The sequence below is a fragment of the Piliocolobus tephrosceles genome, chromosome 11, assembly GCF_002776525.5.
Source record: "Piliocolobus tephrosceles isolate RC106 chromosome 11, ASM277652v3, whole genome shotgun sequence".
In the NCBI taxonomy this organism is placed as follows: domain Eukaryota; kingdom Metazoa; phylum Chordata; class Mammalia; order Primates; family Cercopithecidae; genus Piliocolobus; species Piliocolobus tephrosceles.
In genome coordinates this window covers 87413586-87432300 of record NC_045444.1, presented here as the reverse complement: position 1 = coordinate 87432300, position 18715 = coordinate 87413586, and the positions used below count along the sequence as shown (strand labels likewise).

At 45.6% G+C, this 18715-nt stretch overlaps 1 protein-coding gene across 11 annotated transcripts in view; it reads right to left on the bottom strand.

Annotated features, from left to right (window-relative positions):
* Positions 1–17963, bottom strand: part of CFLAR (CASP8 and FADD like apoptosis regulator) — a 56214-nt gene extending 38251 nt beyond the window's left edge. For 3 of the 11 annotated variants that reach the window (XR_003309466.2, XR_002733016.2, XM_023218727.2), the window contains exons 1-3: positions 15121–17523; positions 4135–4554; positions 1130–1235 (exon numbers count right to left, since the gene is read on the bottom strand). Coding sequence is in view for 9 of the 11 variants with exons in the window: in XM_023218727.2 (XP_023074495.1) it covers positions 1130–1235; positions 4135–4415 (387 nt within the window). In the remaining 2 variants the exon portion in view is untranslated. Of the gene's footprint in view, positions 1–1129; positions 1236–4134; positions 4555–7676; positions 8939–15120; positions 17527–17571 lie in introns of those variants that run through there. The other 8 variants (XM_023218740.2, XM_023218773.3, XM_023218738.1 and 5 more) reach the window with 7 other exon arrangements.
* Positions 17964–18715: the final 752 nt, after the last annotated feature.

Here is an 18715-nt window from a genome sequence, read left to right as displayed (position 1 = left end):
TTTTTTTTTTTTTTTTTTTTTTTTTTTGAGACGGAGTCTCGCTCTGTTGCCCAGGCTGGAGTGCAGTGGCCGGATCTCAGCTCACTGCAAGCTCCACCTCCCGGGTTCACGCCATTCTCCTGCCTCAGCCTCCCGAGTAGCTGGGACTACAGGCACCCGCCACCTCACCCGGCTAGTTTTTTTTTATTTTTTAGTAGAGACGGGGTTTCACCGGGTTAGCCAGGATGGTCTCGATCTCCTGACCTCGTGATCCGCCCATCTTGGCCTCCCAAAGTGCTGGGATTACAGGCTTGAGCCACCGCACCCGGCCTTCTTTTTTTTTTTTTTTTTTTGAGACAGAGTCTTGCTCTGTCACCCAGACTGGAGTGCAGCGGCGTGATCTTGGCTCACTGCAAGCTCTGCCTCCCAGGTTCATGCCATTCTCCTACCTCAGCTTCCCAAGTAGCTGGGACTACAGGCGCCTGCCACCACGCCCAGCTACTTTTTTTGTATTTTTAGTAGAGATAGGGTTTCACTGTGTTAGCCAGGTTGGTCTCGATCTCCTGACCTCGTGATCCACCCGCCTCGGCCTCCCAAAGTGCCGGGATTACAGGCGTGAGCCACCACCCCCGGCCTCCTGGTTTTCAACTCTAAATCTCTACTTTTACCATTTCCCAGATACATCAGTCACAAGAACCTCCCCCCACCCCACTCCTACATGCAGCCTAGACCCCACACTGACCTTAAGTCAGCTGAGGAGAAATAGATGGCAGTAGGAGAGCGATACCATAATGGACTAGCACCTCCTTCCTGTTTCCACCCAGCACAAGCAGATGGGATGTCCTCCCCACACCCCCGTCAAACCAGGGAGGGAAACATGTATGAGCCAGGCCTATGAATTTTACAGAAATGAGGATAAAATCCAAGGATAAAAGAAACATCCAAGGCCACACCAGAAGATATTATTATCCTATTTCTTCAATTCATAAACCAATTCTCTTCCCATTCATGTTATTTAAAAACCACCTGAGATGTCTGACTCCCACTACAGTGGCAGCAGATTGCCTGCTTCCCTCCCTTTGTATCAAAAATAGTAGCTCCCACTTCTGATAGGCTCTTGGGACCATGAACCAAAAAGAAGAAAACTCACCTTCTCCTTGTTTATCTTGCCTCGGCCCATGTAATCCTTCATGAGGAAAATTAATGAGGATACATCAGATTTATCCAAATCCTCACCAATCTCTGCCATCAGCACTCTGCAAACCAGAAAAGTTCATTCAGTTAATTCAGACACAAGTCCTAAGACAACTCCAAATGCCCACACCTCCCCTATGCAACAATGGATTGAAAGACTAGTTCTTGCCCCTGTGTAAATGTGTGCCTCCCTCATAAAACAGCAAGCCTGGATCACCCCAGGAAGAGATCTTAAGGGAACTCAAAAAAGGGATCTTGTCCTTGCCCATTTAATAGGAGATGGTACCTCCTTTGCCAACTAACAGCTTCTGAAAACAACTCAGAGAACGGAAACTTCCCTAAAGAATCCCCTAGCTCCCCCAGAGGTTATAGTGAAATGACTTAAGAACCCAAATGACTAACATAAAAGACAGAAATAGAATTTGAAGGAGCCTTGTTGTCGCTGTTTAACAAGCTCTCAGGTGATGTTGATTCAAGGACCATATTTTGAATTGCAAGATGCTAAAGGAAAGAAACACCTGACATATCCCAGCCCACTACTGAACTTAAAGGGTACAGGCATCTGGATCACGGGGATCCTGAACTTAGATGTCTTTGCCTAGAAAGCCTCTCCTGACTCAGTGGCAGCTGGAGCTAACACTATATATATATATAATTTTTTTTTTCCAGGAAATAGACTTTGAGAACCAACAACCGCATTTTACTGGGGGCTCCTAAGGACAACTTGTGGTTAGTATTGTTATCATGACATTGTCATCAAGCCCGTTTTCCCAGTTAGCCTCTCAGATTCTCGAGGATGACAGATTTTTCATTTTGTGCTAGAGCTTACCAAAACACTTAGCACAAGCCAATACACAATGAAGCCCACTCACCAGATGAATAAATAAATCTAGCACTCCCCGTCTACTGGCCCCCTTCTCTTCCCAGAGGGCCTGAAGAATCTCCATTCATCATAGCAAGGAAATGGGAAATGGAGAGATTGCCCTAATTTACTCACTGAAACTCAGTTGGCACCTCCCAGAAAGTTTGAAGATTACTGACATTAAAACTGATGGCTGAATAGGTGGAAGATTAAAAAAAACAATAACAACAACAACAATAATAATCCCTTGTATCTGTAGAGTGCTTCACAGTTTAAAAAGTACCTCACATAGTAAATTATTACAGCTGATACTCATAACAACCTTGTAAAGTCGGGTATTATTAGTTTTCGCTTTACAAGTAGGAAAACAAAGGCCCAACAAGGTTAGTGATTGGCCCAGGTTGCCTGGCCGTAACTGATAGATCTGAGGCTTGAAACAGGTCTTCCAGCTACAGTGAGCTATGATCACGCCACTGCACTCCAGCCTGGGTGACAGAGCAAGACCCTGTCTCAAAAAAAAAAAAAAAAACAGGCTTTCCAAGTTCAAATCTCATATACTTCCCACACTGCTTTCAGCTCTTTTTAGTATAGTTCTTGATAATATATATCATCTCCAAATACACATTATCAACATAATAAAAGGCTGGTGGTCGAGAAAAAAAACACTGGCTGGGCACGGTGGCTCACGCCTATAATCCCAGCACTTTGAGAGGCCGAGGAGGGCAGATCACTTGAGGCTGGGAATTCAAGACCAGCCTGGCCAACATGGCAAAACCCTGTTTCTAGTAAAAATACAAAAATTAGCCAGACATAGTGGTGCATGCCTGTAATCCCAGCTACTCAGGAGGCTGAGGCGGGAGAATCACTTGAACCCAGAGGCAGAGGTTACAGTGAGCCAAGATCGCACCACTGCACTCCAGCCTGGGCTACAGAGCAAGACTTTGTCTCAAAAAAAAAAGAAAACACCAACTTAAGGTTACAAGTTATCTTCCTTTCCCCAGGAACTCAGTCAGTAGCTTCCATGCCCCTCTGAACCTCTAAAAGACATTAACATGTAAGCAGGAGGAAGGAGCAACCCAAAGCTCGTGGGAACTAAAGCAGACTCCAGTGACCATTTCCTCTTTGGACGGAAGGGGTTTAAATGTGGTTAACTGAAAAGATTTTCAATTCGGGCTCTCCAACGTCTCCAAGGGCAGGAAGCACAGGAAGGGATCCCACCCTGATAAACTTCCTCAGCAGGGGTAGAGCCAACGGGGATTCAGAAGGGATGATGGAGTTTCTACAAAGGTAGGAAGATTACTGTCAGACTTGTTATTTCCTTTCTTTGTACCAGAAATTATCAAGGACTGACTTCACAGAAAATGAACTAGTAAACACCGCCACAGATCTCACACTGTCAGAGGCTGGCAAGAATGACTAGCTCTTAGTCATTCCTATCTTTCTTCATATCTTGTCATTCTATCCTTCAGGCAAACACATACCATCTGTCCCTTCTACCTGCATATGATCCCAATTCCTTTGAGAAAGCATGTTTCAGCCAGGGGCAATGGCTCACGCCTGTAATCCCAGCACTTTGGGAAGCCAAGACAGGTGGATCACTTGAGGTCAAGAGTTCAAGACCAGCCTGGCCAACATGGTGAAATCCCGTCTCTACTAAAAATACAAAAAAAAAAAAAAAAAATTAGCCAGGCATGGTGGCGCACGCCTGTAGTCCCAACTACCTGGGACGCTGAGGCTGAAGAATCCCAGAAGGCGGAGGTTGCCGTGAGCCAAGATCACGCCACTGCACTCCAGCCTGGGCAACAGAGTGAGACTCTGTCAAAAGAGAAGAGAAGAGGAGAGAAAAGAAAGGAAGGAAGGGGGAGAGGGAGAGAGAGACAGAGAGAGAGAGAAAGAAAGAAAGGAGAGAAAGAAAAAGAGAAAGTTTCAAGAATTTAAAGGGTTCACAGGAATGAAGTGACGTCATCTGGCAGTTGGATAAGTGGGCAGAGACAGTAAAGTGGCTGCACTTCTTATTATCCTCGTTTCTGCCATTCAATAGAGTCTGAGACACTTCAATCCCTCCCACCTATCAGCCTCAGGAAGAGTTGATGAATTACCTATAGTCCGAAACAAGGTGAGGGTTCCTGAGCAGGTAGGTCTCCACAGCTTTTCTGTCCATCTTCAAGATCCGTTTGAGCAGGTCAAATCGCCTCACTCTGTAGAGCAGTTCAGCCAAGTCCCCGACAGACAGCTTACCTCTTTCACGTAAAATATCCAGAAGGTCCCTGACATTAGGTGGAACCACATCTATAGCAACATCCCGGCACAAAAAGAGCAGCATCTCCTTCTCATCTGTGTCAAGTGCTTCTTCGACCTGATGGATGACCTCAGCAGACATCCTACTCTTAGACTAGAGAAGCTCACAAGGGTCTGCAGAAGTACAGCTCCGGGCCAGTCAACAGAAAGCCAGCAGGCAGTCAACTTCATTTCTGAGGGCTGACTTCATTTCTTTCAGAATCCTTTCCAGTGGGGGAGTTCTGTGGTTAAAAGGGAATTTTTCTGAAAATCTTATCAAGCTACCTTATGCCTAAGATTGAAAGTATGGGCTCTTTCTTTCTTGGTGGTCTCCCTGACCTAAGTAGATTAACTTTTATAGAAAGGGATCTATAGAAGTCTATAAAAAGGGATCCTTGGTAGACAGAGCCAAAATGTTAGACTAATCCAAAGCGACAGAGAAGAAAACCTACATTGTAAAGGAAATGAAACAACAGATGAAATCATCTCCTAGGAAACCCCACATTCTTTTTCAGAATTCATCAGAATGTAAAGCATGTTACAGGGAAAATTACAACTAAGGGGTTTAAAAAAAAAAACTAAGGGGTTAATGACCTCAGTAGGAGGAATAGGGAAGAAGTATGTAGTAGGAGGAAGAGGGAAAAGCCCAATGACAGACAGCCTGACTAAACCAGGGAAACTTGCATCACAGGGTTAAATCTCCACTTCAATGACTCCACCCACGTGGCCTTGAACAAACAATGGGGAAAAGAAGTTTCTGTCCCTATGCCACTCCTTTTTTCTAGTTGCTCTCCTACTTCAAAAGCCCCTCACTCACACCCGGAGGCAGAAACCTCTGCTGCCATCCTCCTAGACCCCAAGCCCTTTTCACAACTTCATCACGAATGCTCACAGAACCTGCCAGCAAGTTGTCAGGTTTGGATCACGTCTTCAGACCCTGAGCCCCACGGAGGTGCCAGAGGCCCTGACTCTCAGTGCACTGCTACATGGCAGCAATTGCCATCAGTACTTCTGATGTTCTCAGTGGAACATCGGGAAGTTACAGAGGATCTGGGGAAAGATCTCACTCTGGGGATGGGGCTGGGTGGGAGGGGTAAGGAGCTCATGCAATGGGTGTGTTCTTAACTTCTTCCATTGAAACATCCTATTTTCTTGCAAAATTTAAGTTGCTAACCTATCTACTCTAAGTTTCACAGCTAAAACTTAAATCACCTCCTGTGTTCTTTATTTGTTCCTATAAGACAGTATTTCAGGTTAAAACCAAATTTATTAACAAAAAATAAGTGGAAACACAACCCAACTCTAAATTGCCAATGGTTGCTTTGTATTTGTGTTCAAGTATATTTATATATTTATCTAGCTGTATTTAGTGAAAGAAGCACTGAATCCATTTATTTATTTACATACAATATCAGTCCACAAAAGATTTGAGCTATCTTAAATAAAAGCACATAAATACAAAATTTTATATGAGAACAAGGGGAAAAAATGTTAGAAATTTGAAATGGGTGTGTCCATTCATCCAAACTTCACTTAATATGATTATTTGTAAATAACTGGAGAAATTAAATTTGCTAAGTTAAATTTACTAAAATAAATTTGCTCAATGAAAGTGGAAAAACTGGCACTCAGAAAGATAAATACAAATGTTATGTGCTCTGGAAAGCCCAAATCTATACTCCACTCGCAGGCCAACAGTGCTTTAATCTCTAATTCTCTATTTTTTCACAGTCATCTAACTTTTGTAATTCATAAATATCAACAATATAACAATGCCACCAAGAGTTAACAAATTAGATAATCATTTTAAAAAACGTGATCTGCTCAGTTTGTTTCTTCCAACCATCACACCCAGTCACGCACACTCAGCAAGAGCACTGGCATACTGTCTTCCCTCTGTGCTCATGGGGGTAGAGTTTGGCAGCAAAATCTAGATTACTCAGTGGTAGCATCTGGCACACTGAAAGAAAATATCAAAAGGAAACTACAGATCCCGTGTGGAGCCAGCCCACTCAGATGCAGCAAAATATCAGCATGTGTGTATGCTGGAGGCAGTTCACTGTGGCTAGAGGTGCTGGGCACTTGAGAAAGGAGAGCATACTAGGGAGAGGTAGGGCTGGGGTCCGAATAATCACCACTTTGTTGCGGTTTCTTTTAAGCCCAAGCCAAGAAACTAACATAAAAATTACTCTTAGACTAGGGAAGCTCATAAGGTCTTCAGTTTTTTGTAGAGACAGGGTCCCACTGTGTTGCTCAGGCTGGTCTCAAACGCCTGGACTCAAGAGATTCTCCTGCCTCAACCTTCCAAAATGCTGAGACTACAAAATGCTGTGAGCCACCACACCCAGATGAGTGAGTTCTTTAGGGCCCAGTAAAAGGACTTGTGCCCATCAGTTACCAGCTCCACCCAGCCTGAGCTGCCGGACTCAGTGTCCCATTCACTTCTGAAGACTCACTTGCCTTCACCTTACTCAGATGAAGGGCAAAAGGAATATCCAAGCCCAATTATTTTTCTTCCCTGCTTTAAAATACCCAATCCTCCTAACTAATCAAGATTCCATTAGTTTCACTTCTCCCCGCAGTGTTTTCAGCAGTTCACTTTCCCCAGTCAGACAAAATTGGCAACTGTGTGTGTTTTCTAGAATTTTAAAGGAATTCCCCTTAACTCCCCTCACAGGCATATTCTAATTTAATGACTATATCTCCCCTTCTTTTCCACACCCACACCCTGGGACAAACTGTCCCCGACCTTCACAACAAGAACAAATAAAACCTGAGATCAATTTCTGTTTCATTTCTCTTGCAGAAGTCATGAGACTATCGCCAATTATTATTCAAAACGCCAACAAAGCTTAGGCAAGTCAGAGTTATTTTTCACACACTAGCTAACAGGAGCATCCGGTTCTGGAAACAGAAATACTCCAGGCATTTTTTATAGAAATTACACTTAATACTGGAACCAACAAAACTGCTGAGAGGACTGGAGGAAGGGGCTCTGGGTGGGATTCTAACAGAGACTCCTGGGGCTGCTGGAACAACCTTGCCTCAGCCAGGGAAGTGAGGATCAGGAGGCTGCCACTAGAACTGAGCTCAAAGACCCTCTGACAGTGGAGACCCAGAGGGCGCATGCTACAAACTCTGGCCAGCATTTTCAACTATCTCGCCTTTTTCCCTCCTGCCTGCGAGCCCTGCAGCATCTAGGGTGACCGAGTCCCAGGAAACCCCTCAGTCCCAGGCAAACAGGGATGGCTGATCACTCCAGCACTCCTGCCTTAATGAGTAAGCCTCTAACACTCCTACAACTCGAGTAGCAAGTAGTTCCGAAGGAAGGGAGAAGAGATAACACAATCTGAAAACTACTTACCACCACACCCTGCTGGTTTCCTGAGCCGGGCCTTACAGCTGCTCAACAGTTTCATTTACAAGATGACTCTAGTCAGTTCCTTTCCCACACCCTTCAAGGAGTGCTCCAACCTGCACCACTCTCTTCCATCCCAACACCACCTCCAATGCCATTTCTCATCCATATATCAGGCACAAACTCCTGCCACCTTCTACCTTTCCACTGCCCCAGCTGGTCCCTGCTGTCCCTCTGCTTGCCTAGGGCTAAGCCTCCCTGTGTGCCCTCCTGTCTCTACTAAGTCCCTATGTCTACTCTCATCATCCTCTCTCTACCTCCAGAGACAGCTCCTCCCAGCTCGTAAACATGTGCAAGTCTCTTCCATCTTAAAAAATAAAGCCAAAACCCTCAAAAAAGCCTGAGGGTCCCCTAGACCGACCATCCTTTCAATTTATTCCCTTTCACATAAAGCTGGGACCTCGTGAAGGAACAGTCTGTACTCAGTGCTTCAGTTTCTTCAACCATAATTCACTCCTCAACAGGCCTCCACCTGGATCGCCTCACCCCACCATCTCCTCTACACAGCCACACTCAGTCCTGAGCCATACTGGAACACGAGGCAAAAGGGACAATCAGCAATACTGATGCTGTCTTTATTTAAATTTTTGGTATTTTGTTCATCATAGATTTTTGGCATTTATGTCTGTTTTTTAAAAGATTGCATTAAAATATTATCTATGTTGATGACTGACTTTTTGAGCACCCCCTTACATGTTGTCCTGAAGCGAGTGCCTTGTTTGCCCCTCCTAATATCCCAGCCCTGATGACACAGCTCTTGTTGAGGCCCTAGTGACCTCCTGGCTGCCACATCCAAAAACTTGGAAGTCCTCTTTCAACTGACTGCTCAACTCCAGCTGACACTGCTAATTGATCCCTCCTTGAAACTCTTCTCCCTTGGCTGAGCTCACACCACTATATTCTACACAGACCCTTCTCTAACTTTCTCCTACTCCTCAGCATACTCTTTCTGCACCTGTCCCTTAAGTGCTGGTGCCTACCATCCATCTCTCATCCAAACTCATTCCCCTAGTCATTATGTTCCCCTGCTTCCGACCTTACCCTCTCCAAATCTACCTTCCATCTAAGTGAACTTTCTAAAGTTCATGCCTGAACTGGCCAGGAACAGGGGCTCACACCTGTAATCCCAGCACTTTGAGAGGCCAAGGCAGGTGGATCACTTGAGGCCAGGAGTTCAAGACCAGCCTGGCCAACATGGCAAAACCCTGTCTCTACTAAAAATACAAAAACTAGCTAGCCATGGTGCTGCACGCCTGTAATCCCAGCTACTCAGGTGGCTGAGGCACAAGAATCTCTTCAGCCTGGGAGGTGGAGCTTGACAGTAGGCTGAGATGGCGCCACTGCACTCCAGCCTGGGCAACAAGAGTGAAACTCTGTCTCTCCATCCTGGCTAACACGGTGAAACCCCATCTCTACTAAAAAAAATACAAAAAACTAGCCGGGCGAGGTGGCGGGCGCCTGTAGTCCCAGCTACTCGGGAGGCTGAGGCAGGAGAATGGCGTAAACCCGGGAGGCGGAGCTTGCAGTGAGCTGAGATCCGGCCACTGCACTCCAGCCTGGGTGACACAGTGAGACCCCGTCTCAAAAAAAAAAAAAAAAAAAAAAAAAGAAACTCTGTCTCAAAAAATACAAAACAAAACAAAACACCTCTATTGAAGCACTTAACGCACTTCCCCGGTACCCACATTAGCCCTAACCAGGTGTCAGCAAATGCAGTTAAGTGTAGTCAGGCTTCTCAACCTTTCTCACAGAACACCAACGCTACCTCCATCAAAGGCACATATTGTTCCCTGTAATCAGTAGCAAAGCATGCAGCAGGACCAGCTAAGCCATCCAAAGACGTATTTAACATTCCCTTCTTTCTACTGCTTCTCTATGTGAAGCAAGGTCATCGTATGGCATGAAAGCAATGTCATGTCCAATGAGCTATGGCGTGAATGCAAATGTAATTTCTAAGCAACCCCACAAACTGGGCGGCAATGGAGAAACCTGTCTTGCCAGCTGCAGAAAGCAGCATGCAAACCTGAACTTTCAGGTGTCTGGGAAGCCCCAGTGGAGATGTGAACATGAAACAAAGTGTCATCCAGAAATTTCTAAAAGGAGAAGAGGTTGCACAATTCTGGGTAAAGTAGAATGTGGCCATCTCACAGAAGTTTTGTGCATTCATCCTGAACATAACAAAATTCACCTTCCTACTCTATTGGTGTGCAGAACAACAGATGATCCCAATTATAAAATGACATAAAATTAGAAGTTATATTTTATAAAATTCTTTGATGAGGCTGCTATGGTTTTTTATTTTTTATTTTTATTTTTTTAATTTATTTTTTTGAGACGGAGTCTTGCTGTGTCTCCTGGGCTGGAGTGCAGTGGCCAGATCTCAGCTCACTGCAAGCTCCGCCTCCCGGGTTTTACGCCATTCTCCTGCCTCAGCCTCCGGAGTCGCTGGGACTACAGGCGCCCGCCACCTCGCCCGGCTAGTTTTTTGTATTTTTTAGTAGAGACGGGGTTTCACCTTGTTAGCCAGGATGGTCTCGATCTCCTGACCTCATGATCCGCCCGTCTCGGCCTCCCAAAGTGCTGGGATTACAGGCTTGAGCCACCGCGCCCGGCTGGGCTGCTATGGTTTGAATGTGTCCCCTCCAAAGTTCAGGTGTTGCCAGTACGATAGGATTAAGAGGTGGGGCCTTTAAGAGGTGATCATTCCCCTGGAGGCGCCTCCCTCCTGAATAGGATTAGATGACCTTATAAAGGGGGTTGATAAAGGGAGTTTCTTTTTTTTTTGCCCTCCCACCTTTTGCCACGTTAAGACACAGCATTCCTCCCCTCTGCAGAATGCAGTGTTCAAGGCACCAGATTGGAAGCGGGGAGCAGCCCTCACCAGATGCCAGCACCTTGATCTTGGACTTCCCAGCCTCCAGACTGTGAGAAATAAATTTCTGTTTTTATAAATTACCCTGGTTGTGGGTATTTTGTTACAGCAGCACACAACAGACTAAGAAAGAACAGACTTTTCATGACTCTCAGGGAAGCTCCCACAAATTCCAACCAGACAGTATCTGCAATTAACTTCCTTGGTTCCTAACAGTTACATGTAGGCTGCAGAAAACAAGAATGAATCAGAAATGAGAAAGCATCTAGATCAAAAGATCATAAATCATCATCTAATTGGATATAGAAACATGGGAAAAGTCACCAGGAGCAAGGGAGGTAAATCAGTTGATGTAGTGCCCTTAACTAAATTAAAATTTTCACTTCGGCAGGTATATTTGTTCAGCTTACACAACAGATTGCCCACTGTAACTAAAGGTCCAAGAGTGGCCCTGCAGGAGACAGCTCTGTTCAAAATCAGAAATTGTGCATCACACTAGGGACAAACTTCTGATACATAGCTCAAGCACTAAGAGTATCATCCCCACTTTAGCCCAACCCATAATCTAACTCCAAACCAACAAATATCTCAATGGTCCCCGGACAGTATTTTTCTGTCCCAGCAACTTCACTCAAGCATTTGCCTCCATTTGGAAAGCCCCTTCCCTCCTCTCAGTCTGTGCCTGAAATTATATCTTATCTTTCAAGATAGCTCTTCCATAAGCTTGTCTTGATCCCCAAATCAAGTCATCTCTTCCTGCTTTATAGCACTGTTTGTGTTCTCTTCCAGCATTTTATCTTATTCTATCCTATGTGAGACTCAGTTGAGTACTGTCATATGTGGAGGTCCTTGGGGATAGATAGGCTTTTACTCATATTCATTAGACTGTGGTAAACAATGGTCAGGGCTGCCAAGCTCAGCCATCTTGGGTCTTAAACAGACTGGTCATCATTGGACCATTGCAGCCCATGTGTAATGCTTACTCATCCCTTCATAACATACAATGAAGCAAGATGGAGCTGGTGGTGTAGTTAAGATACCATACTTGGAACCTAGTTGTTGGATCCAGAAGAGTGAGCTTGTGAAAGGAAGCTTTTGCAACTACATGCGTTAACAATGCTATTGCTTTAGAGTGACTTGCAATGTAATTCTAAGAGGATGGGTAAGTCCCCATGCAAAACTTCCTGGACACTGGCAGGACCTCATTGCCAGTGGGGAGAATACAATGTATCCAACCAAGGGGATGTTTGGAACTCATCATCAATTTATTACCAGGCTTCAATTTATGTGACAGAGAAAAATGAACAACAGGTCAAGCTGCCTGAGTTTAAGCAAGATGTCAGATTTTAATGCTTCGGCAAAGACTGAGTTCAGAGACCAGGTTTCAACTTCAGGTAGTATGAAGAAGACCTATGGCTTAGCCTCACTTCTTTTTAGGTATCTAAACCATCTGATGTCACCTTTAGAAGAACTGGATGTCTAACTTCATGCAACAGCAGTCAGGAAAACAGGCATTCCTTCTCCTCAAGGTTTTGATCAAAGGAATAAAAAGTGGCTCAAGAAACAATCCCATCTATTCAAGAGAATAGCATACTATCAATTATGCTACATTACTGCAATAAAATATTTAGGAGAAATTCTCTTAAGTTAATCTAGACAAGATTGGCTTAAATTAAATTTCAACTTGGCAGGTATATTTGCTCAGTTTACACAACAGATTCTCCATTGTAACTAAAGGGCTAAACTTGGCCCTTTGGGAGATAGCTCTGTTCAAAGTCAGAAATTGTACATAATACTAGGGATATAAAGTTCTTAAAATTACTTTTATATAGCATTCATTTTCTATAAAAAGCACTACCTGCTTTTTGCTCTAAGAAAATCTGGAAAATAGAGAAAAGTAGAGAAGAAAATTAAAATTCCCCACTTGCTTCAGTCTCATCACCATCCCTGGTACCTACTCATCTGTCCCCCTAGTTTCTCATCTCTTGCCTGGTTCCTTGTTCTAGGTTCCTTGACATTCCTGGTGACTACCCAGGTTAAAGGGATAGACTCATTCTACATTTAGGCTGAATGATAGCCAGCACGTTTACAGAAAGCCTAGGCAGACAGCAAGTGATATAGTGTCTCCTCTGGGGGTATAGCTTTGTGCTATATACAACTTGCCTGTGCTACCACATCTTTTATTAACAGCTCCATCACAGAGCACAACCTTATAATTACTTACCAGATTAAAATAATCCCGCCTTATGATTATTTGCCAGATTAAAATAATCCAGCCATGGCTTAGAATAGAACTCAAGTCACGTATAAAATCTGAACTATGGGATTTCAATAGCATACCATGGCCAAGGTTTTGAGCGAAACTTTTGTGCTGCTTCTATGTTTTCCAACCAGAAAGGGAGCTCCAGATAGCAGAGAGAGATCTACGTGCTCCCATTCCTTAGCCCCAGCAGGTGCTCAGTAAATGGTGAAGGAGTTACTTTTTTCATTTAACTCTTGATTCCAAGTTGTGGTTATTGTTGCAGGGAATTTGGTTTACTCACCAGATAGTATTCAAGCAAGAGACTGTCAGGTACCTACTCTTTTAAACAATCTCATTGACTTTGAAAACTACTTTTGAAAGCTGCAAGTAAAAACAAACAAAAAACACAGATATATAAGCCAAAGGGAAGATACAAAGGAAGTTCAAGGAGAAAACTCAAGAATTTCACAAGTAGGAAAGGTAGCTTTGGTTCCCATTACTAAAGTCACATGACTAAAGAAACTCATTACCCTGGGAAACATTTTAAACCTTGGAGTAAGTAACTATGAGAGGATTTTTCAATTACATTTTTAAAGTATATAAATATACATATAAATGATTCACTTCTTCAACTGAAGAGCTCACTGCAGAAGATACAAATTATCTTGAGTATGCAGACGAAAGTGGTATCAAGTGGTGTGTAGCTTCTCTCTTTCAAAACAAGTACTAAATCAACAAAGATGGCAACCCAGTATCGAGAATAAGAGAAAAATAATGTAGAAGATGTTTATCTATTTGGGCCAAAAACCTAAATCATCAAAAAAAGAAAGTGACTAGAAGTGGAGACCATCAAAGGAACATAAATACAGAACAAGTGTAGAAAAGCAAGCAATTTTCAAAGGAGAATCACTTGAACCCAGGAGGCAGAGGCTGCAGCGAACAGAGATAGAACCACTGCACTCCAGCCTGGGCGACAGAGTGAGACTCTGTCTCAAAAAAAATAAATAAATAAAAAAGCAGCTGGGTGTGGTGGTGCGCACCTGTAGTTCCAGCTGCTCCAGAGGCTGATGTGAGATGATTGCCTGTGCCCAGAGTTAGAGGCTGAAGTGAGCTATGATCACCACTGCACTCCAGCCCGAGCAACAAGCAAGATCTCACCTCAAAAAAAAAGAAAAAAGGCCCCACCTTGAATCTTTTTTAGAAAAAAGCAGGTTGTAAATAAACACAATTTTTAAAAATGAAATATTTTGCAAACTAGAAAACAAAAATGAGTGTTTTTTTAAAAAAAATATGTAAAAGACTGCATCTGAGAGCACAAATGTGGGGGGAAAAACATTACACTGAAATCTTTGGTTATCTCTAGGGAATGAACCCCTGGGGGTTTTCTCTATTTACTTTGCATGTATTTTAACCCAGGTAATTGTAATACAACTTGACTGAAGAGTGTCTGAAGAAAATGCATTACAGTACAGAATGTTAGGTACAATCCTGAAGCAAGTGCAAAGACAGCCGCTGAGCATATGAAAGTACAGAGAAAGGGCACCAGGGTGGGGTGTCAAGTCTTCTGAGGGAAGATGACAGGAGGAGAGTATAATGGAGATACAGGGCATTCCAATAATGATAGTGCTTTTCACCTCACCGATCTATAGTAAGAAAGAACGATTGGGTTCTGCAAGTTACCTGGGCATACTAAAAGAAGATACAAAACAAACAAACAAATAAACAAAAAGAACCCATGGTGTCATAACTGCCCCACCATGGCCCACAGGCTTCCCCCAGGCAGGCTGTCAGTGGATCTTGTCTAAGCTACCTTGACTCGAAATTACCTGTGTAGGTAACTGCTGAGTCTTCCTCAACCATATTGTGAGGTTATGGGGATAAGAACCAAGTTTAGATCCATTTCTATGTCCTCGGCACCCAGAACTCTACCTGGCCCAGAGAAGCTCAATAAATGTTGGTAGGATTATACTGAATTAAAGGCAAGGAGGCACTGGAGTCCATAAACACGAGTTTAATTAGCCCCTGGGGCTCTACAGGGAAGAAATAATCAGACTTCAAGGGTGCCCCATTCCCCAGAGTCCATTCCTGGTATTTGAAAGAGCAACATGCCTCAGAGTGTTGTGAGTCCACTGGAGGCTCAAAGAAGAGACCTAGGGCCAAAAGCGAGGACTCAATTCTTTTCTGCCAGTATCGGGGGACAGTGCCCCAACGTCCCAGGAGCCCAGGGCGACACCAGCCCAGAGGCAGGGATCGGGCAGGATTCTCGATCTACTCACGCCCGGGCAGCCGTCGGCTCTTCCCACTGGATCTCCGCCGGGACCAACTCCCACCCTCGCCGGACAAGCTCAGACCTGCTGCTCCGCAAAAGCAGAACTGGAAATGCTCCAGATGGGACAAGGAACAAGGACAGAAAGTCAAATACATCAACAGGTGGCTTCACCGGAGGGCGTCCGAAAACCTCTGCCTACTGAACCGCTTCACGCCTAATCCCCGCCGCCCACCGGCTGAAATGTTACCACACAAGACATAAATTCTCCAATCCTGTGTGCGGAATTCCCCGCCCCCTCGCAGTTGAAACTTGCACAGGGCCACTTGCGTGTCTCTCGGAGGTAAAATTCTCCATGCGTAGTCAAAGGGCTTATGCATATCTCAGTACAGTTACGTGCGGCCCCACCAGGACTGAGTGGGGACCGCCGCTGCGCCCCCACCACCTACGAGGAGCTGCGGTAGGACCTCCGATGCCCCAGGGGCCTAGGCAATTTCCGCTTCAGCTTCCTGGAGGCCCCCAGCCCAACGCTCAAAAAACTGCACCTTATCCCGCCCACCCCGGGTCATGCAAGACTTTCGGGTGGAGGGGGAAACCCAGCGACCCTGCAAATGGCTTCACCTTGGAAACCGGTACAAGGAAGCAAGCAAAGACAAGGAAGCAAGTAACCGGTATAAGGAAGCAAGTAAGGAGGTCAAATGTCAGTTACAAACAGAAACGTAAAACATAAAGTCGCTAGAGAAAGCCATTTTAACGAGGACATTTGACCCAAAAGCTGTAAGTAAAACAAGTATTAACAAAACAAGAAAATGTATGTAAAGCAAACATTTACAAACATTAAATGTATGTAAAGCAAACAGTAAACATTCAAAACTTCCTTTCGACCCAGTCTTTTTTGTTTAGATCTTGGAGTTGGGCCGGGCGCGGTGGCTCACGCGTGTAATCCTAGCATTTTGGGAGGCTAAGGCGGGCGGATCACCTGAGGTCGGGAGTTGGAGACCAGCCTGATCAACATGGAGAAACCCCGTCTCTACTAAAAATACAAAATTAGCCGGGCATGGTGGTGCATCCCTGTAATCTCAGCAACTTGAGAGGCTGAGGCAGGAGAATCGCTTGAACCCGAGAGGCGGAGGTTGCGGTGAGCAGAGATCCGTGCCATTGCACTCCAGCCTGGGCAAAAACAGTGAAACTCTGTCTCAAAAAAAAAAAAAAAAAAGATCTTGGAGCTCGAGCCAGGTTTTTTGTTAAACAAAACTTTTCTAAGGTTATTTGGGGGAATCACCAACCCGAAAAGGGCCAAAAACTCCGTTCCTCTTATCTGAAATCTCTCTCTAAAGCAGGTCAAACTTTCCAGAGCCCGCTCTCAGTTCTAGATTATTGCAGTTTGTTGATACTCAAAAAGCTTTACTTATGCTATATGCTAACCCCCTACTGGTTTCACCCTTCTTTGCTTAAGAACAAATTTCAAATGTCAACCAGTTAAAACATTCGCAAGACCTCTGGCGTCCTTGAATTTACTTCCTACTCCGTGGAGCCAAAAACTGATTCTGAATTTCAGTGGCCTTTGTTCTACTGCGTGCCACTGTTAATATTAAAAGAACATGGCGTTCTGTCCAAATCCGGACACTCTCAAGTAAGAACATCTTGAAGTCATTTTACATTTCCCAGTCCTTTTGAAGCGGTGGAAAAATAGCAGAAACAGGTTCATTTTAAAAGGCTCTAAAAACGTTTCTTCAGTCAGGCATTCCCAGCTTTTCCAAGGCAAGCTTTCCTTGCACTTGGGCAAAATAGATATTAAACTGCTCTGGAAAATAACAGCCCTGACTAGGCTATTGTTAAATTCCCTACAGGGCGGCGGCTCCCACTCAGTGAGGTCGAACGCACACACAACTGTTGGGAAAGTCCACGTTCCCAACAACTTTCGAAAGGAAAAATACCGTATCTTCTCAATAGTTCACTCCAAGAATTGAACTCTCAAGATCATTTAAGCAAAGTTTACACGACGCTAAGGACCCGCCACTGAAGCTCGCGGGTGGGCCTCTGCGGCTGCGGCTGCAGGGGGCGGCTAGAGTTAGCCAAGGGTTACTTCCGGTCTCTCAGGTCCATCGGGGTGAAGCTTGGACCGCAGTGGCCCAGGTCGCCCCTTTCTGGGAATCCGGGGCGGAGTTGCCGGTAGAAGGGGTTCGGGGGTTCGGAGCGGGGCGGAAGCGGAAGCGGGGGCATTCCGCTCAGCCCGCGGTAAACAACCGAGATAAGAAATCTACAAAACTGAGTCAGGTTCCAGAAGCGCCCCCGCCATCCCCTGGCCACTGCCGACCACCTGCAGTTTCCCGGAGCGCAGGGCTGTGAGGAGCGGCAGGCGCAGGGCCTGCTGCAACGCTGATTCAGGGCCGGGAGTCGGGGCTTGGGGTCTGGGACAGCTCCGGCGCCGCCGGCGGGGGCTAGAGCGTGGGGCACGTACCGTCCTGTCGCGGCCGGACTCTCCTGCCGCTGACACCTCAGCCTTAGCTCCCCTAGACGCCCGGAAGGCGCACGCAAGATGGAGGCAAAGAAACCGAAAGCCTGGAAGCGGACTTGGTGCTGGGCGATGGCTGTTCACGGCGCTTCTCTCCCACACCCCCTCCCGTGGTCTTTGGATAGCCCTGGGCTTTGCCTCAGCTGTCACTGGACAAAAGTCCAATAGCCGGCACTCACTGTGTTAGGCCGAGTCCCCATCCCTAGTTCCGGGAGTCCCTTTTAGTTGAGACTCTTCGGTGACGCTGCCAGCTTGCTGTTTCCTGCTTTGGCTTGTGTGACTGAGTATGCAGTAACCGAGGGTGGATGTCGACACAAGTTCCACGCGTTAGGAGTAAGCACTGCGAGGTGTTTTTTTTTTTTTTTGCTTGCTTTCTTTCTTCTTTCTTTTTTGAGATGGGGTCTCGCTCTGTGGCCCAGGCTGAAGTGCAATGGCGCAATTTCAGCTCACTGCAACATCCGCCTCCCTAGTTAAAGCGATTCTCTTGCCTCAGCCCCCCGTGTAGCTGGAACTACAGGCGCGCATCACCACGCCCGGCTAATTTTTGTGTTTATTAGAGACGGGATTTCACTGTTGGCCAGGATGGTCTCGAACTCCTGACCTTGTGATCCGCCCGCCTCGGCCTGCCAAAGTGCTGGGATTGCAGGCGGAGCCACCGCGCCCGGTACGTTTATGATTTGATGTCTGGGAGTCATAGCAAACGTGAACGCACTTTGTGGTTTTTTTGTGTGTATGTTTTTGTTTTTTGTTTTCCTTCTTGAGACAGGGTCTCGCGCTGTCGCCGAGGCTAGAAGGCAGTGGCGCCATCACGGCTCACTGCAGCCTGGACTTCCCGCGCCCAAGCCATCCAACCCCCTCAGCCACTCGAGTAGCTGGGACCACAGGTGCAGGCCATCATGCCCGACTAATTTTAGGGTTTCACCATGTTGGCCAGGCTGGTCTCCAACTCCTGGCCTCAAGTGATCCTCGCCCGCCTTGGCCTCCCAAAGTGCTGGGGTTACAGGCGTCAGTCTCCGCGCCCCGCTAAGTTTTTATTTATTCCTATTAACTACATTATTGTGATTCTTAAAAAGCTTTAACTTTTCTTGAA